The 25,616-nt window shown below is 43.3% G+C and overlaps 1 protein-coding gene across 1 annotated transcript in view; it reads left to right on the plus strand.

The window, feature by feature from the left end:
• ITGA9 (integrin subunit alpha 9) overlaps positions 1 to 25,616 on the plus strand; it is a 336,390-nt gene that overhangs the window by 268,129 nt on the left and 42,645 nt on the right. Inside the window, exons 22-23 of the mRNA XM_038570409.1 lie at positions 203 to 311; positions 5,921 to 6,028. Of these exons, the coding sequence (XP_038426337.1) occupies positions 203 to 311; positions 5,921 to 6,028 (217 nt within the window). The remainder of the gene's footprint in view (positions 1 to 202; positions 312 to 5,920; positions 6,029 to 25,616) is intronic.

Here is a 25,616-nt window from a genome sequence, read left to right on the forward strand (position 1 = left end):
TAGGAAACATGGGTCTGGCGGGTCTGGCTGTGTCCACTTATGGGACAAAGAAGTAACAATTCCAGAACGGAAGGGTTTGATGAAGACACTGGAGGGGCAAGGTTCTGGATTAGAGACAGATGTTTGGGTTTTCAAGACAGCTGTGACCATGGGTTGCTTGACCGAGGTTTAGGATGATGGATGAAATGCTTTCCTCTTTCAGAATCATGTCTCCAACCTCCTTTGTGTATGGCGAGTCTGTGGAGGCATCCAACTTCATTCAGCTGGAGGACCTGGAATGTCATTTCCAGCCGCTCAACATTACCCTTCAGGTACTGACCCCTGAAGATGCTCTCTGTCACTGGGAGCCAACAGAAGGGCCCGCAGGGATGGGTCTTCTACTAAAGGCAGCCGAAGAGCCAGGTTCTTCCTGGGAGAAACTTGTCCCAGCCTGATTGGCTGGAGTGTAGTACATGTGCTTGTATATATTTTCTGTAACCACACAGAATTAATCCCTTCCCTGTCTGGTACTCTGCTCTGTAGACCCCTCTGCTTTTCAGTACTTAGGAGAACTGCATGATAAACATCCCAAGAAGGCCTCTGGCCAGCATCCCAACCCAAATGGCCCCAAAGGCGCCTTTCAGTTCTCCATCATTATTCACATTATGAGCAGGGCAGCCTCCTCCCACAGCGGAACAGCCATTTAGAAGTGCAGGCTTACAGTGGCAAAGCAGTGTGAGAAGCATGCTGCTCCCTCACAGAGCCATGGCCCAGTCACATAAGCATCATTTTCAGCAGGTCCGCTCAGTGTGGACTGTGGACATCCGGAAAAACACTCCTCCTTCTCCAGGCCAGGGTGGGCAAACATTTTCTGTACAGGGCCAGCAGGTAAGTATTTTAGGCTTTGCAGGCTATACAGTGTCTGTAGCATCCATTCAACTATGCTACTGTAGTGCCAAAGCAGCCATAGGCAATACATAAGCAAAATTGAAGTTATGGCACTGAATTTGGGATATTATATTCTCTTCACATGTCATGAAATATTACTCTTTATATATATATATATATATATATATATATATATATATATATATATATATATATATTTTCCAAACTACTTAAAAATGTGAAACCATTCTTAGCTTGCAGACCATGCAAAAAACAGGTGGCAGGCCATAGTTTGCTGACCCCTGCTGTGAAGTATAAATTCTCAGGCCAGCACCGTTTGACACAAACATCTTTGCATGTTAAGCTAGAATAAGCTTAGCCTCATCCAGTCTGTTGTCCTCAGTTGACAAAAACTAGTGAGGCTCCTACTGGACAACCTATGGTCAAGCACCCTGCCAGGAGCTGTTGATGAAGTGAAGGAGATGGACCTGGCTCACCCATGGTGCACTATAAACTACGTCCAGCATCTCTGCATTCCAGCTCTCAGAGCTGTCCCCCACCTCTTCCCCATTTCTCCCCATGGAAAAGATGGTTTCCTGGTCTGGCATTGACTGATGTGGCCAATAATTACTATTTTCTTTCCCCGTGGCTACTCCTAGGTGGACTGAGGGGATGAGAAATAATTATGGGGTGTGGGTCCAGAGAAGGAGGCAGCAAAATATTTGTGGGCTCTCAAACAATGGTCTCCCCCTCTCTGAAGTGTTCTCCCAGGCAGGAGGCCTCTGAAACCATGATGGAGAACACATGTCCCCAGCTTAGAGAGGAGGAGCCTCCTGGCCAGCTAAGCCCCTACTGTCACACCCTATGCTCAGTTTCCAGGGAAAAGGGGAAGGTGAGGTTAGACCTGCTTTTGAGATGTCACAGTGATTGCTGTGAGTAGGACGTCTGTATTTCTGAACTGCTGCTCAGAAGTAGTTTATTTTTCCCCATTGCTTTTTGCAATTAGAAAACAGATAAAGACCAGATGGAGTGATTGCATTTTACTGAAATCAGTTAATTACTCAGCCACTCTTAGAATTTTTGAGGTGTCTTATAACAAAAGATACAATCCAGAAAATGATTCAGAAGGGCTCAAATGACACATACCATGTAATGAAGAGGGTGTAGGTGTTAAAGGAAAAGACAAGAAAGAGTTGGAGTTGTGCCAGAGATCCAAAAATGTTCTTATCACCCTCCAGGAAGGAAGGAGGGAAGGAGGGAGAGAAGGAGGGAAAGAAAGAAAAGGAGGGAGGAAAAGACAGACACAGAAAAGGAAGCAAGAGGGAGAGAGAGAGAAAGAAAAGGAAGGAAGGAAGGAAGGAAGGAAGGAAGGAAGGAAGGGAGGGAGGGAGGGAGGGAGGGAGGGAGGGAGGGAGGGAGGAAAAGAGAAAGAAATTGATCTTGAGGGTATGTGGTTAAGTCCTGTTTCTCAGAAGGCATTTTTACAGGGAGCTTAAAGTTTGGTATTCAGGCAAAGAGCTTTCTTCACATCTGACCTGACCTAGGGTACAAGCTAGAGAATGGGGCCGGGAATGAGTGATGGGCATGCCCCTAGATAAACCTCTTGATTATCAGTTTGCCTGAGGAAGTACACAGCATTCCATTCAGGATTAAGAGAGTCCGCTGGGTCCTGGGTCCGAAAGATGGATAGTGTGTGTCATTGACTGGAAGGAGATCCTCTTGTGTCAGCAAAGCTGACAGTTTCCTTGGGAAAGCTCTGATGATTCATTTTCCGATAGAATTGTCATTATTATGACTGTCATGCAGGAAGGCCCTGGACCAGGTTGATGGTCATAATGATTAAAACTAGAGCTAGTGGGGGAGGGTGGGACCAGGAATGTAGATCTATATGTCCTTGACTGAAGAAGAGCACAGGATTCTGCACATAGAGTGATTTTTCTGTCTTTTAAAGGCTATTATTCAACAAGCTATGTGATTGTTTAAAGACTTCACCACAGATGCAGACGGGAGAAAGGCAGAAATCCTAGTCTCGGGCCTTGTTTCTACATCCCACCAAAGTTTTCTGAACAGAAACACGATAATGTGTTGACCATTGATAGGTTTTTTCTTTATTCATCAAGAGTCCATCATTTTTCTCACCTGAAAAATAACCATGAAAACTAATGCAGCTTCTGCACAAGAACATTTGCAAAGAATCAAATGTTAAGACATGTGTTAAGAATAAATAAATATGGTGACACAGGCCCTCTCACCAGTCTGGCTGTAGTAAGTGAAAGCATGCAAAGCAAACCCACTCTCTTCTTTCCTCCCCCACCTCCTGCTTTCACTGGGATTTCCCAGACATGTCAGTAGTTTTCTTTGCAATTCTGGGCTCTCGGGTTTCACTTCAAATTAGTTATTTCACTTGTGGTTAGATATTCCTTCCTTTTCTAGTGTCTTACGGTTGTTGTCTTTGGTGAATTCTGTTCTTTTCGAATCAAGGGTTGGCAAGGACTGCTCATCTACTCCATCGTGTTTTTGTGCTTTGAAGCAGAATCCAGCTATTGCAAAACATGAACACACGCTTTTCTAGGGAAGAGCTGGCTGGATAGAGTTCTGAATCCTTGTACATTCTGTCACGTGTGAAGACCTGGCTAGATAGAGTTCTGTTCACCTCCTGGCTCTGCCCTCAGCGACCTTAACTTCAGAGATGCCACAAATGCCCAATTTCTCTCTCTAGTCCCCAGACCACAGAGCAGCAGCATCCAGCTTCTTCTCTTGCTTGCTTCTACCCATATTTTTTAAAAAGCAATAGCATCTTTATTGGAATCTCAGTTACATACCGTGATGCTCACCCATTTAAAGTGTACAGTTCGGGGATCCCTAGGTGGTGCAGCGGTTTGGCGCCTGCCTTTGGCCTAGGGCGCGATCCTGAAGACCCAGGATCGAATCCCACATCGGGCTCCCGGTGCATGGAGCCTGCTTCTCCCTCTGCCTGTGTCTCTGCCTCTCTCTCTCTCTGTGACTTTCATAAATAAATTAAAAAAAAATTAAAATAAAATAAAATAAAATAAAAAAATAAAGTGTACAGTTCGGAGGCAGCCCGGGTGGCTCAGTGGTTTAGCGCCTGCCTTTGACCCAGGGCGTGATCCAGGAGACCCAGGATCGAGTCCCATGTCGGGCTCCCTTCATGGAGCCTGCTTCTCCCTCTGCCTATGTCTCTGCCTCTCTTTCTCTCTCTGTGTCTCTCATGAATAAATTAATACAATCTTAAAAAAAAGTAAAGTGTACAGTTCAATGACTTTTAGTGTGTTTATAGAATTGTGCAACCATTGGGACTCCTGGGTGGCTCAGCAGCTGAGCATCTGCCTTCAGCTCAGAGCGTGATCCCAGTCAGGGGATTGAGTCCCTCATTGAGCTCCCTGTGAGGAGTCTGCTTCTCCCTCTGTCTATGTCTCTGCCTCTCTCACTGTGTGTCTCACGAATAAATAAATAAAATCTTTAAAAAAAATTGTGCAACCATCACCATAATCTAATTTTAGAACATTTTCCTTACCCCCAAAAAAGGAACTCCATACCCTTGAGCAGTCACTCCCTACATTAGTTTCCTCTTGCTGCTGTAAGAAGTTACCACAAACTCCATGGCTGAAAACAATAGAAATGTATCACCGTTCTAGAGGTGAACGGATACATAGAGGATCAATGTTCTAGAGGTCAGAAGTCCAACGTGGGTCTCACTGGGCTAACATCAGAGTATCAGTGGGGCTGTGTTCCTTTGTGGAACCGCTAGAGGAGAATCTGTTTTACCCTTTCCAGCATCTTCTCCAGGCCGCTGCGCTCTTGAGCCCCTTCATCTTCAAAGCCAAGAGTAGCCAGCTACGTCTTTCTCACAGTCAACCTCTATGATTCTGATGGTCTCCCTCTTCACCATATAAGGACCCTTGTGATTACATTGCACCCACCTGAATAGTCCAGGGTAATCTCATCTTAAGGGCTACTGATTAGTGACCTTCATTCCCCCTTGCCATGTAGCATATTCACAGGGTCTGTGGATTGGGACACATGGACATCTTTGGCAGCCATTTTTCTGTCAGCCATATTCCCCCGACTCCAGCCCCCAGCAACCATCAGTCTATTCTTTGCCTCGACATATCTACTCATATTTTTTATTCTCCTTTGTATTCCATTTCTTCCTTAAGTCTCCTGCCCAGTCTTTGCTCCACCTCCTTTCCCTTATCTGTCTCTTGGTGGCTACCATCTTTCCTCTCATTTCTCAGGAGATGATGGGTTGCTGGAGACAGAAAACAGGGAGGACTGTTGGGAGGATGAGGAGATCAAGTTTTACAGGACCAAACACTGGGGTAGAAAAGAGGTCCTCAGTATTAGCAAGGGAAGAGCTGTAAGTTACAGAGAAACCTGATTAGCTGGATGGTGTAGTAAGAACAGCCCTTTCTGTCAGTTACACCATTTGGTTTGGGGACAATCTACTTTGTCTTCTCAAGTACCTCAAACTGTAAAAGACAAGGCTTGGACCCAATTAGTGTTTCTCAAAGCACAGAAGCACAGTTCCTGGGCCAGTAGCATCAGCATCTCCTAGGATTTTTTACTAGAAATGCATATCCTTAAGTCCCCTCACCACGCTCCCCCCGCCCCCCCACCAAGATCTACTTTAGAAACTCTAGACATGGCCCTCTCCTAGTGTATGTTTTAATAAGCCCATCTGATTATTCTGATGTATGCTAAAGTTTGAGAACCACTGGACCAGATTATGTCTATATTCTCTAGTATAATAGTCTCTAAGTAATTCCTCGGTATGTAAAAGGAAATACAGTTTTTAGCAGGGAGAAGACAAGAACATGCTAAAAGGGAGTAAGGTAATTTGAAAGTTTGAGGGTTTTAAATGCATATTGGAAGGATTTCTGTTGCATTAAAATCTGTTATTATTCAATATTTTGATACACTTGAAGTCATGACCTCTGGATCCTAAACCCTATAGTCTCTGTGGGAGTATCTACTGTATGTCATGAAATGAAAGTCTGTATTTCTATTAAAAATTGCTGTCTCACACCCACAGGTCTATAACACTGGGCCAAGCACCCTTCCTGGGTCGTCTGTGAGCATCACTTTTCCTAATCGATTATCATCTGGAGGTGCAGAGATGTTTCATGTTCAGGAGATGGTGGTGAGTTCTCGTTTGCTGTCACTGTTGCTTTCAGACTTGAGCCAACCCATTCACCTTTTGTATACTACTCTGAGGGCCCAAAAAGTCTAACTTATTCTAACCTTTGAAGACATACCTAGAGAAGCCAAGAGGTCCCCAACACCTGAATTTCTGCTTTGAGACGGTTTGGTTAATGTCATGAGAAGACCTATTTGGGTATGGGGCAGGTTTGGTTATGAACATGACTTCTGGGATAGACTTTTCTGGCACTGGAAACTCTTGGAAAATTTAGGTGTATCTGATTGCATTTTTCTGAGGGGAAGATCCACAGTATATATGAAGAGTTTCAAAGGGTCACTGAGGCCTGGAACATGAAGGATTAATTCATAAGATAGAAGAGTACATTGAAATTCAAGTTTATATATGGAATATGCAATTCTCCTTGGTCCTAAGTCAACTGTAGATTTTGTCTCAAGAAGCTTGACAACAAGTATGTGATCATTCCTGCCCACCTCCTTGAAACATTCTTGGCTTCTAGGACATCACATTCCCTTGGTTCCTTCTTTCTCACTAGCTTTTCTCCTCATCTCACCAACATCTATAGGGCTCAGGGTCCCCCTTTTATCTGTACTCAATCTCAGAAACCTCACCCAGACTCGTGGCTTTATATTCAGTATGTACTGATGACACAGATGTTTCTCTCCAGCCCAAACCTCTCCCATGAAATCCAGACTTTGAAAGTCAACTACCTTTAGGACATCTCTACCTAGATGCCTGAAAATCTCCATCTTATCCTAAACTGAACTCTCCGTAGTACCCTTCCAAACCTGCTTCTCCCACCTCCTTCCCCGTCTTTGCAAATGCCTACTCAGTCTTTTCAATTACTCAGGTCAAAGACCTTGGATCATCTTTGATGCCTGCCTCTCTTGCCACATCTCATAGATCTGATCCACCAGCAGCCCTAATGTCTCCACCTTCACAACAACTCAGAATGTTGCCACATTTTCCACCTCCCCTGCCAGCACCCCACTCCCAGGCACCATCACCTACCATTAGTTATTTATTGCAGGAGCCCCTCGCTAGTGTTCCTGCTTCTATCCTGGCCCCCCTGCAATCTGTTCCCAGTCTAGCAGCAGAGCAAGCCTTCCAAAATGCAAGTCAGATCATGTCATTCCACAGTTCAGACCCCTCCAGTGGCTTACCTACTCCCTAAATTCTCCCGGCACCCTAGCTGGCCCCACAGTTTCTCTCCTGACACTCCCTGACCACATTTCTTCCTCCTTCACCACTCTCTCTACCCCCACCACACCATCCCTTGCTGGTCCCAGAGCACAGCAGACACTCTCCCACCTCCAGAACTTGGACTCAATTTTCCCTCTATGCAGACACCCTTGCCCCAGAGAGCCACATGACCTCCTCACTCACCTCCTTCACCAGCATGCTCAAATATCAGCTTCCCAGGGACACCCTCTCTACTCAGCCTCAGTCCCAGCATTCCTTGTGCCTCTTTCCTGCTCATATTTCACCCTCTCCCTCGTCACAAGCTGACATTGCATGTATTTTCATATTTGACCAGCTTCTCTCCCTCCTCCTGGCCCCCTACAGCTTAAGGACAGGGGTTTCTCTCTGCTCACTGCTGTATCTCCAGGCTCTTAATACAATGCTTGGCATGTAGCATATGCTCAGGAAATATGTGTGGGCTGAAAAAAAACTCTACAGTATAAGACAGACCTGTTTACTCTGTCTGCATGAATTCAGGAAAAGTTTCAGACCGTTAAGAGGTGCCTCAGAGCGCTTCATAGTCTCAAGTGGCTGGGCTTGAGGGTGACCCCTCCTGGGGAGGACTGGTACAGGAAGCTCTGGGTAGTCAGGACACAAGAGGAGCACCTGCAGGCACTTTGAGAGAATTATGGAATCATTGCTCTTTATATGGGCATGTGAGGGACAGCTAGCCAGACAAAGGGACAGTCTCTCTACTGATAGCTTAGAAATTGGGGCAGCAAGGTCCAGGTCACGTCACACATCTGAGCCTACAGCTGAAGAGGATACTGCCCATGGGAGGCACCATCATGTGATGGTGATAGCAGGGTGTGGCATTGTTCTCTTGGGTCACATGGCCTGAAAGCCTGGACCATGTGAAATGTCGAATGTAGAGCAGCTAACCCCTCCCAGGTTGCCTGCTCAGTCACTTCCATCCCTCACCATATTTCACTTGTGCTTCGTGAAGTGCCCATGTCGATGAGCTTTGCTGAAGAAGATAAGCCCAGTGTCCTGTACCAGCTACCATGATTAGAGCTTAGCATAAGGCTACATGTGCTCTCGCCTACCCTCCTAAATATTATTAATCATACCAACCTCTCCACCTACTCCCCAGCGGCCAGGAGTGCTTTCCTCTTGAGCATGCCCTGAGAGTTGCTCACAAAAACATCTTTAGTGTACAGAGAATTTTTTTCTACACAGACAAAATCATTTATTAACCAAAATAGGAAATTTAACTCACTTGGATTCTGAGTGTATCTGAGAACCAGCTCTGCCCCTTTTCTCTGCACTAATCATCAGACCAAGGAAGAGCCACTGGAACACATTTATAAACAGCTGGTTTGCTTGGGAGGCATTAGCAGTGGTTTTCCTGAAGATTTCCAGAACGGCATGACTGCTAGTCTGAGTGGGACCCTCAAAAGCCCAAGTGATATTGGCTGGCTTCATTCCATTGTTTGAGTTTTCAGACGCAAACCCTTTGGACTTTCAAGACTGTATTTAGAATTTTCACAAAGTCTGTAACAGAATTCTCAAAACTGGCCAAGCCTTCAGTTGGATACACCAGCCCATGCTCAGAGGCTTACAGCATTTTCACGATATGGAAAATCCAGCTCACTGGCAAATCTCATGAAGCAAGTCGTGAAGCATTGTGTTCTTAGGAACAATCAAGACTAGATTACGGTGACCATGGAAATGTAAAGCCATGCATGGTGTGATGCAGTGATGAGGCAAGAGCCCCAGGTACTTGTCTCAGAGGCCGGTAGGCAGCACACCTTCCACCTTAAAGCCACAAGGCTGAGAGCTTGGGCATCCAGCAGCTCAGCCCCAGCCTCAGCCCCTCCCTTCCTCAGCAGAGCCAATACTCACTGAGGCAGGTGTGGCTCCTAATGCTCCTGGCTCTGCACTTAGGCCTTCTGGGACTTTGGGTGGAGCAGGGCTTTCATTCGGGAGGTATGGGTGGCTTGGTGCAAGTGGGACTTACTCCTGGGAGAAACCAGCCCTCGTTGCCTGTACTGCACCAGGAGATGACGCCACGGCCTGGTGGCATTCCCTCCCCACCCCAACCTCAGCACCACCATTCCTCAGTCTTGGACAGCTACTGGGCAGCCAACCACTAGCTTACCTTTTAAGCCAACTGAAGCCCAGGTGCAGATAACAGGCGTTGACATCCCTCCCCACATCCTGTGGGCGCCTCTTATTGTTTCTCTCTCTCTCTCTCTCTCAATCCCTCTTTCTCTCTATATATATCCCACCCCCCTCACCATAGTGCCCTTAGTATCTGTTTTACTTGTGGTCGTCATCCGTCATCCGACAAGAATGCTAAGGGTGGGCATGCTGTCCTCAGGGGCCCTGGGCCTTCATCCCACCTATAGCCCTGACCTGTGACACAGTTTTCCAACTGATGGTTCAGAATTCATTCAGATGCCTCTGGGGCTGTAGCTGTGATCCCTGGGTAGGACAGAGTTGCCTCTAGGTTTCACCAAAGACTTGTTTTTCCCCAAGGGTTTCTTAAGGTCCAGTTGCCAGTGAGTGGAGAGTGCCTTTGCCCACCTGGGAGAGATTTTCCAGCAAGTCAGAGGAAGCATATCTACTTCATACTCCCAGCCGTGGTTCATGATCTTTCCTTATAGCAAATGTCCTCAGCCCCTCCACCTTGCTTGTGTTCTATATAGAAACAGAACTATAGCGGAGGTCTGAGGAAAGACTTAATTGCTATCCCCTCCCACCCCTCAGGGTTGTACGGCATCCTGTGGGGACATGCTGACTTCCCACTGCACAGCAAAAGTGTGAGCAAGCCACAGTGCCTATGGAAGCCTAGATGGAACAACTGTGAAGGAAAGAGTATGAGCAAGAGAGACTTCTCTAGTCCATCTAAGATAAAATCATTGAAAATAATAAATCATTCTGGGTTTCTTCTGCAAACACTGGCAGAAAAAGCACCTGTATGTTCCAGGCTCCAATACGAGGAATAAGTCACACAGCATTCCCAGAAAGTTGGGCTTGCAGGAGAGCGACCTAGAAAATGTCATTGCAATACCATGGCGCAAACTCAGTAGTGGAGGCATGCCCAGATCCAGGGATGGTCCAAAGGTGCAAATCCCACCCTAGGAAAGGTGCAGGAAATGCAGACTCTCAGTCAGGGCTTAGAGGATGTGTAATAGTTCACCAGGAGAACATGTGAAGGAAAGAACATTCCAGACAGAGGGAAAGGTCACTAGTTGTAAGTGTTCAGTGGAGGCAGTATCTGGTCCTCTATGCTCTGTGCCTAGCCCTTATACAGATAGACAAAGGTAACTGTTCCCTACACTTTTCCAGAATGTACTGCAGGTAGATATCTAGGCAGTGTGATAAGAAGTACTATACCAGTCATTTCTGTGTGACAGTTAATCCTTCTGGGGTGCATCATTTCTGTGTGCTTGTGGATTGGTTCCTTCATTTCTCCTGACTGAGGAATGGGGAAGGCCAAGCCCTCTGCTACCAGAGGCCATCTGACCACACACGGATGTTGCCAACAAATGACCCTGGGCTGCTGCAGAGAACAGTGGTTTCTGTAGGCCAGGCAGCACATGCAAGGCAAGCCTTTGCTCCTTGGAGAAGGTTCCTGTTTGAAGTGAGGATATAACCTCTCATACAGCTTGATGGGAATTGGCCTGGAAAATGTAATGGCTTCACTTTGTGGTAGTCTCTCTGCACAGATGAGCCTTTTAGCAGAGCCCTGGGCATAGGCCTCAGAGAAGCCAAGTTAGCACATATGTCACAAGTTTTATGGCTCATGAAGGGGAAACCATTTGAACTCGGGTAGTGGTCCCCTACAAAGTTAAGTTTTACTCCTAATGTATGAAGTTCAAGGGCAAGGATGGGAGGTTTGTCTCAGGACTCAAGCTTTACTTGTTAACACTGAAAACCTGTATATGAGCAGCTTTCTGATGCTGGAAGAGGAGGCTTTGGAGCTTGGCTCTTGTAAATATATAAGAAGGAAGAAAGTCCTAAATGACAGCTTACATAGAGTAAAGGGCTGGAACTGTATTCAAGGTGCAAGTTCAGATCTTTTGAAGAACTCTAGAATTAATCTAGAGACATTAAATAAATGCCATCCCATTCTTTGTTCCTCCTTCAAAACCATCTGAAAAAGCTTACCTCTCTGACCAGCTCTGTCCTTGCTTTCAGGCAACAATCCTTAAAACTGACCTAATTTCCAGGAGGTAAAAAAGTTTGGGAATGAGGGATGATTTTCTTGGGAGACACATCAATAACTTTGTCATAGGGTACCCTAATATCAGTATGATATTAATACCAATGTCCATTAGAATGTATCTTAGTAAATGATAAACGCCCCTCCCACCCTGTCCATGCAGGCACACCAGACAGGGCTGCCCATGATCTAATTTCTGCCGAAGTGAGTCAGTTGATATGGGAACTTCACTTAATTTGTGATGAGTCTATATCCCTGTAAAGGAAAGATGTACCTGATATATCAGTAACCACACAGAAGCTTAAACCTATAAGTGGGGGGCTGAATTACTTTCCCCTGGGATGATTTGGGGAAGCTTTTTAATGAGAGTGGTATTGTGACAATTAAATTGATCACATTTAATCAAAAACTAAAGAATGAAGAAATTTCTACTAAATAACTAACAAAAAACAAATACCACTTACTGCAGTCCTGAGGCTTTAATGGCCTGTATTCATGTGCTGTCAGATTAAATCCACACAGCCTTTTCAAGCAAAGGTCATTATCCCACGTTGAGGAACCAAGTCTCAAAGACTTGCCCAGCATCACACAGCTGGTAAACAATAGAGTGGGGTATATAATTAGGTCTGTCTGGCTCCAAAGCTCCTGTTTCATACTGTATTCTATGTCATACCTCTCTCCGGAGCACTGCCCACTCCCCACTCACCGGAGACAGACTTAGTCAATAAAACAGACAGATGATGAGCAGACCACTAAAAATCATGCACTAAATGAGGAGAACCAACCCCAGGACAGTGAGGCAACTGCTATCAAAAATAGTAATACCAAAGAAAAAAAAAAAGTAATACCAGAGAGTGTAATAATGAAGCCAACAGAAGATTTTAGAATGAACAAGATTAGTGTCTTCAGAGAGATGCAAAAATAGTTTCCATGGAATAGAATAAGCTAGAGTTTCGTAAATTTAAAATTTTGATCACTCAAACAGAAACCTCAGTATATAACCTATATAGTAGAATAGATAGAAAAGAGTGAAGCAGTGGGTTGGAAACTTGAATTGAGGGGTTTCCCAACAACATAGCACAAAAGGACCCACCCCCCCCCCAAAAAAAAAAGCCAGTTAAACGTATCATTTCTTTTTAAAAATCTGGAATGGAGATCCAAATGATCACAATATAAGAATTAGCAGGCAGGAAAAATGGAAGTGAAAGAAGTGAGGAGTCTTGTCTTCTTTGGGGAAGAGTTTCTGTACCAATTAGCCCAAGACTTTGATAAAATTTTTAAATACATAAAAATTTTAATGGTTTCTTAGAAGAATAAAACAACATAGGACATCCAAACCACTAAAGAAGAATTTTATAAGAACTCATGAAGAAAATAAATAAACACACACATTTATATATAATAAGATGGCAAGAATAAATCTAAACACATCAATAATCAAAATAGCTATGAATGAAATAAATGCCCTAGTTAATGACAGACTGTCATATTGAATTTTTTTAAGTACAAACATAAGTTACTTATAAGAGACACACCTTTAAAAATGACCCATAAGGTATCCCAAGAAAAGGCAAATGCTAACAAAAAGAAAGCAAGTATAACAATACTAATGGCAAACAAAATAAAATTGAAACAAAAGAATCAGTAAACATGACCAAAAAAAGCATTTCAAAATTACTAAAGACACAGTCTGCTTTTAGACAAAGAAGAAATCAAAGAGAAAATGATGACCAAATTACAAATAAAGGACAGTGAAACTTGTTCATACCAAAACCAATGGGATGCAGACAAAACCCACACAGAGGAAAATATCACTACATATACATAGAAAACAGGAAAGACTGAAAAAGAAAAGTGAACTAAATTGACAAATAAACTCTAGAAAATAGACAATTAATTTGACTCTAACAAAGTAAAGTGAAGATATTGTTAAAGTGGAAGTCATGATATAGGAAAATAAAAGAACAATAACAAAAGTATTCCACATCAAGAAAACCAAAAACTGGGGGGGGGGGGGGGGGTTGTCCAACACAATAGACAAACCTATACCAAACTTGATCAAGAAATTAAAAAGAGTCATGATGCCAGAAACACTAGAAATGATAGAAGAACTATACTCATGTGGAAAAGATTTTTAACTTATATTACTTCGCAATTTTATTCCCATTAAAAAAACTCAAAGAAATGAATGAAGTGAAAAGTCTAAATATACCAATTACTTTAGAAAAAAATATAGAAGTAGCCAAAGATCTATACCTTTAAAAAGCACCAGCCCCGGTAGCTATGTAGGTAAGTACTTCCGAGTTGTCAAGGAATGAATAATTTCTAAGTTATATGAGCTCTTTCAGGGATTAGAAAAAGATGAAAAACTCATCCTAGTAGACTAACATATTCTGGGTCAATAACTAGAAATGAAGAGTGGGCACTTAGAGCAGGAAACTGCAGACCAACTCACCTGAAAACAAATATGAAAATTCTAAATAAATGTTTGCAAATTAATTCCCGTTAGAAGAAGAATATATACTGAGTAAAGTACAATATAATCCAGGAATGCTATGTTGCTTCTTTATGAAGACATTAATGGTATTCACTCTGTTAATATTAATAGAATTAAGAATGAAATAACCAGATGATTATCATGATGAGGACTTCCAAAAAGACAAAAATGAAACTTAACATACACCTATGGTATTTATTTAAATTCCCAGGAAAGAAGATATGGAAGAAAACTTCTTCACCTTGACAAAAGCCCTCTATAGAAACCTATAGAACCTATAATATAGAAACTGAATAGTGAGATGTTAAAAGCTATCCCACCTAAGTGAGGAGCAAGACATGAGTTCCTGCTTTTTTATCTTTGGTTTAGTAGTATAAGAGGTCTTAATGATAAAAAGAAATAAATAACCTTTATTGTAAAGAAAGAAACAGAAGTATCCCTATGGCAAACAATGTTGTTGCCCCCTAGAAAATCTGAGATAACCAACTGATTGAATGTGAGGTCTTGTGAATGCTGAAAGCAAAAGTTGGGGCACACATAAACTGCCTGACCTTGAATGCATTGTCCAAGACACACACTGGCCCATTGGCTAAGGGTGGAAGCCTTACTGGACCAACCTCTGGCCCATCGTTGGTTGATCACTAAGCTATGTTGATCCAGGACAACCCCTAGGAAACCAGGCTTAAAAATAAAACAAGTGTAAAAAACATACTGAGCAGACATCAAAAATTACATTTTGAAAAAAAAAAAAAAATTTACATTTTGTAGGAGAAACAGACTCCACAGGAAAGTCCAAACAAGGCATGACACAAATAAGCAGAACAAAAAAAAAGTAACAGCTACAACTTCCCAAATCAGGGGTAAGAATGCAGAGTTGCCACAGTATTTATCTAAAATGTTCAGTTTTAAAAATTTTTATGAAACATGGAAAGAAATAGGAACAGGGTAAACAGTGTCCGAGGGGAGAAAAGGAATCAACTGAAGCTGCCTCTGAGGAACCCAGATGTTGCCTTTAGTAAGCAAGAACTTCAAAGCAGCTATTATAAATATATTTGGAGAACTAAAGGAAACCATGTTTAAAGAATTAAAGGAAAGTATGATAATAATGACTCATCAGACAGAGAATATCAATAAAAGATGGAAATTATAAAAAGAGCCAAGTAGAAATTCTGGAGTTAAAAGTAAAATACCTGAAATGAAAAATTCATTAGAGGGGCTCCAGAACAGATTTGAACTGATAAAGAATCAGCAAACTTGAAGATAAGTCAGTGGATACTATCCAATCTGAAGAACAGAAAGGAAAAAAAAATAATAAAAATGAGCAAAGCCTCAGAGACCTCTGAGACATCATAAAGTATACACATAAAAATAGACATAATTGGGAATCCCTGGGTGGCGCAGCGGTTTAGTGCCTGCCTTTGGCCCGGGGCGCAATCCTGGAGACCCGGGATCGAATCCCACGTCGGGCTCCCGGTGCATGGAGCCTGCTTCTCCCTCTGCCTGTGTCTCTGCCTTTCTCTCTCTCTGTGACTATCATAAATAAATAAAAATTTTTAAAAAAATTAAAAAATAGACATAATTGGAGTTCCAGAAGGATAAGATAGAGGGAAAGAGGCAGGAAAAATATCTGTGAAAGAATTGCCCAAACAGTGGAGCTGTACAGACTCCCATACAAAAAAAAAAAAAAAAATGAAATGAAGACAATCAGCTCTTCATTTGGAAAGAATTACAGAAAACCTCTACCTCACTGGAAAAAAAAAATAGGTATAGTACGAAGTTACATATAAAAAAAGAAGTATTAGTGGAAAGTACTGAATATTTTCATAATCTTTGGATGGGAAATCTCTTCTTCCTAAGGAAGTCATAAAAATCTAGAACACTTAAAGAAAAGATTGACAGATTTAAAGAATGTTAAAATTTTGTGTAATCATAAAGCATCACAAACAAAGATATTTGGGAAAACATATTTGCAACATAGTTAACAGAGAAATATGTAAATGTCATCTTCAAGCAATAAAGAAAAGGCCAAATATTATAAAAATGGGTGAAGGGATATGAACAGGCAATTCACAAAAATTTTAATGGCAAATAAACATTAAAAAATGAAAACATTAGCCTCACTGGTAATCAGAGCAATGTACACTCAAATGAAAATGAGGTCCCCACCATTAAACTGGCAAAATCCCAAAGATTGTTAATATCCATTGTTGGTTAAGATGAGGAGAATTGAGCACTCTTAAATACAGTTGGTGTAAAAGGCAATTTGACAGTAACCATCAGAATTTAATATATGAATACCAACAATTCCACTTTCAGGAATTTATCTCAAAATTCTCACAGAACTATGTATCTAGCAGAAATTTCTAACTTTTTGATAGTAGATATTGATGTCATTATTAGCATAAATGCAAGCTTTTTCTATTTTGGTGAAATAGAAAAATAATATTCCACTAGGATTCTGAGAGGAAGCTGTGAGATTCAAGCAAAAAAAAAAAAAAAAAAAAAGTAGTAATAGTAATACATTTTTATTAAGCACTTGTTATAGATGAGGCACTATACCAAGTACTTTACCTGAACAAATTCATTTAATCTTCATGAGAATTTGGCAAGGAAGTAGAGGCAGGGAAATGTACCGAGGTCACAGAGTTGGTAAGTGGCTAAGATAGTGCTCACTCAGGACGCGTGGGTGGCTCAGCATTTGAGTATCTGTCTTTGGTTCAGAGCGTGATCCCAGAGTCCCAGGATCAAGTCCCACATCGGGGTCCCTGGGAGGAGCCTGCTTCTCCCTCTGCCTGTCTCTGCCTCTCTCTCTGTGTCTCTCATGAGTAAATAAATAAAATCTTTAAAAAAAATAAAAATTAAAAAAAAGATAGTGTTCACTCTTAACCAGTGGGCTGCCACTTGCAAGGCCTCACCACATCTTTTGTCCAGACATGAGCTGTCTAGCATCATTAGCATCACCTGGAAGTTAGAATTGTAGAAACGTGGAATCTCAGGCTCTACCCAGACCTGCTGAATCAGAATCTGCATTTTAACAAAATCCCCAGTGATTCATTTGCATATTAATATTAGTATTAGTATTAATATTAATAAGCCCTGGCCCAACGCATATTACTTAAATCACTCCAAGCTTCCTTTTTCTCATCTATAAATTAGTGATGACAATCTTTGCAAGACTGTCGTGGGGAATCTTTTATCCACATGTTCATCCATTCATTCAGCAAATGCCTTGCACCCACCATATGCCACACACTGGCTTTAGCTGCAGGGGGAAAAAAAGCAGACAAAATATAATAATTTCCAGCCCTCATGTAGCTTACATTGTGGTAGAGACAAGTAATAAGTAAAATAAAGTAGCGTGTTACATGATGGCAAGTGCCATGAGGAAAAACAAAGGAGACAAGGGAGTGAGGATGGGAAAGTTTGTAGCTTCCAAGAGTAGTCAGGGCAGGTCTTGCTGAGACCTTCATTCAGGGTGGGGGATCCATGCTCTCTCGGGAGGTTGTCCAGTGATCTTTGTGTGTGAAGGCCTTGGCATGTCTCTGTTTTCTGAGAATTTTCTCTTCTTGCTCCTAGCCCTGCTTGGGTTCTCTCCTGTGAAATCCCAGTTCCCATGCTGCCCTGTGCAGTGTCCAGACTGGACATCCAGGAGCCTCTGTGTGTGTGTGTGCTCATTAGGACTCATCGTGGGGGAGTTTTTTCTGCCACAAAGGGAATCACTTATTCGCTGGCAACAGCAGTTGACAGTAACCCTGGCTTTTAAAGCTGGCTGGTGGTTAAGGCACACTTTGTAGGAGAGGAGCGAGCCCTGGATCTCATGACTTAATTATGCTTGGAGGGTGATTGCAACAAGAAGTCTCTCCCACGGCAAGCTTGCAGGAGGTCAGAACTTAATTTGTATACAAGCCAGGTCTGGCACTTTAAAACACCCTGGCGAATAACCCAAAATTGAACAACTTGCTTCTTTTTTCAGTGTCCACTACTCTCCTCCATAGTGAACACATGTTTCTTTTATTCCCCCTCCTTCTTCCTCAACTTTTCTGTAGAAATCCGAGGGCTTATACCAAACCAGCACTCATCATGGGAGGGAGGTTCCTGTGAACAAGAATTCATGGCTTAGAAAGCCTCCCTGGGGGAAGCCCAGGTTGCTCAGTGGTTTAAGCGGCTGCCTTCGGCCCAGGGCATGATCCTGGAGTCCTGGGATCGAGTCCCTCGTCAGGCTCCCTGCGTGGAGCCTGCTTCTCCCTCTGCCTGTGTCTCTGCCTCTCTCTCTCTTTCTCTCTTTCTCTCTCTCTCTGATGAATAAATTAAAAAAAAAAACATAAAAAAAAAAGCCTCCCTGGGACACAGTGTCTATGGGTAATATTCCTTCTTTTCCTTGAGGACCTGCTTTGCCATTCAAGGACTTGCTGCCTTCTACACATATTAACTTATCTGTGTAACTCTGAGAGACACCCCTGGGGTTCTCTGTAAAAAGAATAGCAAAAAGATTTTTTTTTTGAGAGACAGTGGGGGGAGAAAGGGCAAGGGGAGAGAGAGAGAATCTTAAGCAAACTCCATGCCCCGCATGAAGCTCAATCTCACAACCCTGAGATCATGACCTGAGCTGAAATCAAGAGTCAGACACTTAACTGACTGAGCCATCCAGGTGCCCCAGCAAGGAGATCTTAATGGTCAAAACCATGTGGCCTAAAACCCACCATGACCGCCCCCCCCATCTACCTTTCCAGGCCATTTCCTCCAATTTCCTCTGCCTCTGACCTTGTCTTCCTGCCACTCTGGACCATGAAGATGAAGGCTTCATGACCCACCCTATGAAGGCTGCTGACCCACCCACCATGCATTTCCCTGGGCTTCCTGACCTCCTGGTTTCTTCCTTACCCCTGGCTATGGAAAGCCCACTCATTCCTCAAGACTTAATTCTCACACATCCTCTCTTCTATCAGGCCCTCTCAGATACCTTCCTGGGTAGTCCTACCTCAGGGCCTTTGCACCTGCTTCTGCTGTGAACACCCTTCCCCAGATCTTTACATAGCTGGTTCCTTCTCATACTATGGCTCTGAGCCCAAAGTTCGCCATTTCACTGAGCTCTTCCCTGACCACCTTAGCTAATGTTGCAAACCCCCATCACCTTTATCCCATTTTCCTGTGTTATTTTTTTCATAGCATTTGCCACTGTCTGAAATTACTATTTTTCATTGCCTTCTTCCACAAGATTGAAAACACCATGAAAGCAAAGTCATGGCCACCTTGTTTCCTGTGTATCCCCAGCATCTGGTGCCCCAACCACAGTCTGTGCTCAGATAAATGAAAGAATTGGCCACACCCACTCTGTTGATTCTAATCAACGCAAGTATGTATTTCTGCCTTACCGGAGGGTGTGCTTCCTTCGACAACTGCACACCCTGTGGCACATCTAATGAGCATCTCACATGTCTTGGGAATTCAGGAAATTTGCATGGAGTTGAAATCCCACGTGTAGATGTTTTGGCAATTTCCCTTAACTCACAGCAGAAGTGGCCTTAATTTCAATGTGGGAATAAGTAAAAAGGTAAAACTTTGAAATCAGGAGCTGAATCACATACCAGAAATGAAGGCTTCTAAGAGCAGACTTGAACTCTGCAAATTTTGGTCAGAGACATGGTGAAAACATTCTCCTTCTCACAACACACACACACACACACACACACACACACACACACACACACACACAGTCAGGTACTCAGATCTCAGCAGTGGCCTCCAACCTTTTTTTTTTTTTCTTTTTCTTCCCTCTGCATATGTCTGAATATGAGCCGAATAGTCGAGTTCCTGAAATGAGTCAGGATTAGGTTGGCTTCCTTTTTTTTTTTTTCTCAACAGAAGCCAAACACTTAAAAGTGGGGAGATGGCTGATTGAATTTTGGAGACAGAGTTACGTTCCTGAGCTCTTGGATCAATTTTAGTTTTGGCTAGAGGGAGAAAGTGTGTGTGTTTTTGCACAGCTTACATTCAACACACGCTCTGGAAGGTGGGGACAAGGCTCAGCCTGGGCTGTCCGTGCTCAGTGTGGTCCAGAGGGTGCCCTCTAACCCGTGGACGGAGTGAGTGGATCCAGCCAGCAGTGACATCTCCCTGCTGATCGAGGGCGCCAGCTCATCAAGGAGCCCAGGGTCCTGGTGCTCCGGGGCCGCTGTGACATCTGGAAGCATTAACTCTCCATCACCGGCGTGTGGGCCAGTTGGAATGCCTGTGCTGCGTGCGGGGTTGTTCTGGTCCCCTTGAAAGTCAACGATTATGCAGTTTACTTCCCTCCTTCCTTAAAAGCGACGTGACACAGAGCCCTGTCGTTGCTGGGCGAGGGGTTGTTACTGAAGTTGCTAACAGGAAATCTCGTTGAGGATAAACAGAGCTCATCGGTAACACGTGGTTCTCGTGTAACCGGCCCAGGACTAATTGTGGATGCTTCCAAAACCCCAAAACAGGAAAACTCCTCTCTGACATCCACACCACATTTCTTCTGACCGGAAGGAACTTTCTTGACATTGTTAGACACTGAGAAGTGATTCTCTCCCCAGCTGTCCAGGAACCAGCTTCACTCACACATCTCCTTAATGATCCAAACTGGGGAGTAGCAGCATATTTTATTTAGGCCTCTCATGAAGTCTTGAAACTTTGGATTTAAGGTTTCTCTTTTTACTGCTCTGATTGTATCTACTCTCAGAAAGTTGTGTGCAAGGTTAGGACAGATGGCTACACAGACGGCAATCAGAAAATTGTTCTTCACTCTTTTTTTTAAGATTGTATTTATTTATTTTTAGATTTCATTTATTTGAGAGACAGAGAGCATGAGCAGGGGGAGAGGCAAGGGGAGAGGGAGAAGCAGGGCTGGATTCCAGGAACCCCAGATCATGACCTGAGCCAAAAAGGTAGACACTTAATTGACTGAGCCATCCAGGTGCCCTAAGATTTTACTTATTTATTTACTTCTTTATTTGAGAGAGAGTTCTCCTGCAAGCAGGAGGAGGGCAGAGGGAGAGGAGACCCTGATGCGGGGCTCAGTCCCATGACCCTGATCATGACCTGAGCAAAAACCAAGAGTCGGACAGATGCTCAGCAGGCTGAGCCAATCAGACACCTTTTTGCTTTTTGATAAAGGGATAATTATAAAGTGATAATCTAATAAACGCTGCAATAACTCAGTGAATCAGTAGGTGTGTTACTTTATCCTTTCATGTAAACTAGAGATGAACTTTGCTCTTTACCATAAGCTGGGTCTAAGCTGGACCCAGAATCTAGATAAACTGATACAGTTCCCAGGGCTGTGTTGTGTCCAACGTGAGGGCTACTGACTCATTTATTACCCAAATCAACAGACTGTTCTCTCTCCAAAATGCTTCATTATCTGTGGAAGGAAAACATTTTTGGCATGCATGTCAAGCGCTCAGATAATGTATTTATGTCTCACTTTTTCACTAAAGAGAATCTGACCGCATCTGGAAATTCTTTTGTGTCACTGCTTCTCTGAAAGTACTTCCCATCTGTATCCCTTTAACTCCAGGAAAAGGCCATCCCCATGCTTGAGAAATGGGCCTCATCAGGAAGACTAGTCTTGCTGTGATTAAATGTAAATGAATTCTGTTTTACAGGGCAGCACTGGTGGCAGCCTGCACTCTTGACTTCCCAGCCCATGGGCTGGCCACACCCAGAGGAAAAGGGTGTGGGGAGAGCGGGGAGGGAACACCATTGTTTTCGCCAAACCCTGGAGCTGCTGAAAGGGAAAAACCATTGGCTTTTATCATAAGAAGTGAAATATTTTATAAAATAGTGGCAGACTCATACAGAGGTCAAAACCGGACGATGGTTTACGCTCTCCCTTCACTCTGGAAGATTGATTCTGAGGCTTTGCCCTTTTATTTCCTGTTTCAGTTTTGGTCTCAGTAACACCCTGACCTTTCACCGCAGTGGTGACCCTAAGGGATTGGGGAGACGGTAAGAAGAAACAAGCGTTTTATTTAGAGGATCATTTTCAATTTGAAAGAGAGGAGACATCTCAAGTGAAATTTATGATCTTTTCAGGCTTTTTTAAAGTGACTGTCTTTGCCCATCTGGAAATTCAATGACATCAGGTCTTTTTTTTTTTTTTTTAAGATTTTATTTATTTATTCATGAGAGACGGGGCCAGGAGCTGTGTGGAGAGGCATAGGCAAAGGGAGAAGCAGGCTCTCTGTGGAGAGCCTGATGCAGAACTCTATCCCAGGACCCTGGGATCATGCCTTGAGCCTAAGGCAGATGCTCAACCACTGATCCATCCAGGCGTCCTGACATCAGGTCCTTCTTAAACTCCTTGCTCCTCTTGCTCCATCCCCAGCTCTGCCCGTTTGGAGGTGGGTTATTGTTTACAGATTGCTGCTCTGCTCTTATTTACCTTTTTCAGTTCAGAAACAGCATGTTCTTGATTTGAGGATCAAGGTGAGGAGGGACTAGCCAAAGCCGGAGCCTCCTGTTAATTTACTTCATATTGTTGTGATCATCCGAGTGTTTTGCCTTTTGTTTGTCTGTATGAATGTGTTGCACTCTCCAGCTACACACAGACATAAATATCAGAAAATCAGAATTTGTTGAACTGATACACAAGGGCCCTTTGCACAAAGCAAAAGAATCCATGGTCCTGGAAGGTCTCCCAGAGGATGCCTTTGAGAAATCCTTCCTTTACACAAAATGATGCATGCATACAAAAATTGTGTTTTCAACCTTTCAAATATATTAGTAACCTAAAGCGAGGCTTATCTGTGAGGAGGAAGTACCCAGGGTGTGTTATTGGTTTCTCTGCCCTTTTGTTAAGATTGTTCTTGCAGTTGAAAAATTAGAGTAAATAAATGGAGCCTTTGAGCAGCCCCCCTTCTGCATTATTCTGCATCTTTATTATTATTACAAAGACTCAAAATGAATGGTAATACATGAAAAATATTTGTTTGATTTATTGGTAAAATATTATCCTCTTTTCCCATTCTTTGGTCAATACTAAGAAACACTCAATAGTGAATCAAAGCAACGTGATTTAAGAAGTCATAAGCTAAGGAGCTCTCTAAGACTGGAAAAGACTATTATCACAGTTTATATTTTGCTGAATGGAAAATACATAGTTTTTATTTATCTTTCTGTCAGTAAACATCTTAGGTCAGCCTAATTAACCAGTTGGTATAATTGCTCAATCATTATATAAGTATTGTTTTTACTTAAAACCTTGAAATCCTAAAATTAATATCGCCAAAGCCACTGTGGTAAATGTTGAGCCTCCTGTAGCCGAAGGGGGCCTATTATCTTCTGATACTTGTTTCCAAGATTAGGCAGTAGATAATTGAATTAGTCAAGTAGGCATTCAAAACATTCTCTGGGTTTTCAAACTCAAGGGGCGTGTGAATCTGGAGGAGCAGGTGGTAAGTCAGGGGACAGGTCATGTTTACCCAGTTGCCATCAGCTGTGATGGGTGTAATACGATATGAAAAAGTGGCCCGAGGATGTAACAGAGAACACAGAGCCAGTGATTAACAGATAAATGTGAGTTAACATGAAACACATGTTATTCAAAAATGAACCTGTACCCTCTTTAATCCAAGTCAATTCAACAGAGTTTTAAAATCAAACTTCCCCTAAAACCCACATTGGTCAAGACTTCAAGCATCATTTGAGTTTTGTTCCCATGCCAATTTAATCCCCCACACTTCTCTTGTATTGGCCGTGTACTGTGTTCAGGGAAGTCCACTTTGTACATCAAGCCAGGAGCATTTTGGTGAGCTTTCTCATTCCTGGATGGGATGGTCAAGGAATGGGCTGATGCTGGTAGAAACGAGACATTTTTGTGTTAGCCTATTAAACACATACCAGTAATACCACATGCCCAGGATGAAAAATGGTTCCTTCATTTTGAGACATATTCATCGCCATCTGGGTAGGTGCTTCCCCCCATCCCAATCTAAGATTTGCTTGCAAGATTCTCCTTTGTGTCCAAGACCCACCTCTCCTGCCTCCTTTCTCACCACTACTACCCAACATTCATCTAGTACCTAAGCCATGTTGAACTCTTAGGCTCCCTCTAGATCAAGTCTACTGTTGGAACCTCTGTGCTTTCACAGATGCTATTCCTCCCTGCCTGGAATTACCTCCCCCTTATCACTTTTGCTCTCTGGAATTCCTCTTTATCTTCCAAGATCCATGTGAAGCGCCACCTCCTCTGAGTCCAGAGTGCAGATTATGACAGGCTGACTGCTGGCGGAGGGAGAAATTTGTAGATAAGAGTCATGGTGGCAGCAGGACTGCTGCTCTGAGGGCTGTGAGCAGATGGACAGTGAGATGAAGGTCCAGATGTGTGGGGAACAGAGGCTGTGCAGCCTGTGCCCAAGGATGATGAAACAGGAAGGGACAGCTGGGGACAGCTTCAGAGGTGGTATTCCTTCCACAGTCGAACCATCTAGGTACTTGGCTGGCTACTTACCCTCTCTGGGCCTCAGTCTTCTCATTTGTAAAACAGGGATAAAAATTAAGGAGACCAGATGTCCCAGTTTGCCTGGCCATCCCTAATAGAGGTCTCTATCTTACTAGTCTATCTGGTTGACTCCCCCACTTTATTCTAAAAAATGTCCTGGTTTTGGGGATCCCTGGGTAGCTCAGCAGTATAGTGCCTGCCTTCAGCCCAGGGCGTGATCCTGGAGTCCCGGAATCCAGTCACATCGGGCTCCCTGCATGGAGCCTGCTTCTCCCTCTGCCTGTGTCTGTGCCTTTCTCTATCTCTCATGAATAAATAAATAAAATCTTTTTTAAAAAATGTCCTGGTTTGGACAATAAATGATATGGTCACCCTACTGATCGCAGTATTCTCTGTGTGGGTACTATATAGATTCAGTGCATGACTCTTAGAATAGTACCAATGTTAGCCAGTATTATTCCCATTTATCTGAACTCAGCACAGGGATGGGGCCTTAAACAGTTGGAATTGATTTCCAGGATGATATGCTTGGGGAATGAGACTCAGAAGACAGATCAAAGGACCTCTCTGTCTCTCAAGTCTTCAGGCCCAGGGACAAAGACTTCATTAGGGCTACTCTGTTCTGGGCCCCCAGTGGGGGAGATCTGTGTCCTCTCTCTAATTCTAGGTCACCAAACAACTCTGAGGACTTTATGCAGGCCTCTATCACTCAGCCATAACATGGAAATACTTTGTTTCCCCAGCCCCTTGATCGGACCACCACAGCCTGGAAAGTCTAAAGACTTTACTAAAGTAAAAGCTCTAGATGCTGGCTTCTGACCATGAACCCTCCTGACCGAGACTGACCCGGACCCTGCCACCAAGTGATGTCCACATTCTCCTTGGGCTCCTCACAATTTCCCAAATCACCACCATCTCTTGGTTTTGACTTACATAATGTTTTCTTTGGGGTCGGGATGAGGGGAGCAGGGGAGACCAAAAGCCAGCAGAAAACCCTCAATAGCTGCTGCCTTGGCAGAATCCAGCCTTGACTCCGTGTCCTGCATCGCCGTGTCCTTTGTGTGTGTGTTTTTGGTGAAGTCCTTCTATTCACATTCCAATAGACATGGACCTCGTCCAGCTCCCAGAGGTCCTAGAAGATAAGCAGCCATGTCATGGGAAGCATGTGGACTTGGATAGTCTGGAAAATTGATGA

Source organism: Canis lupus, chromosome 23 (assembly GCF_011100685.1).
Source record: "Canis lupus familiaris isolate Mischka breed German Shepherd chromosome 23, alternate assembly UU_Cfam_GSD_1.0, whole genome shotgun sequence".
In the NCBI taxonomy this organism is placed as follows: domain Eukaryota; kingdom Metazoa; phylum Chordata; class Mammalia; order Carnivora; family Canidae; genus Canis; species Canis lupus.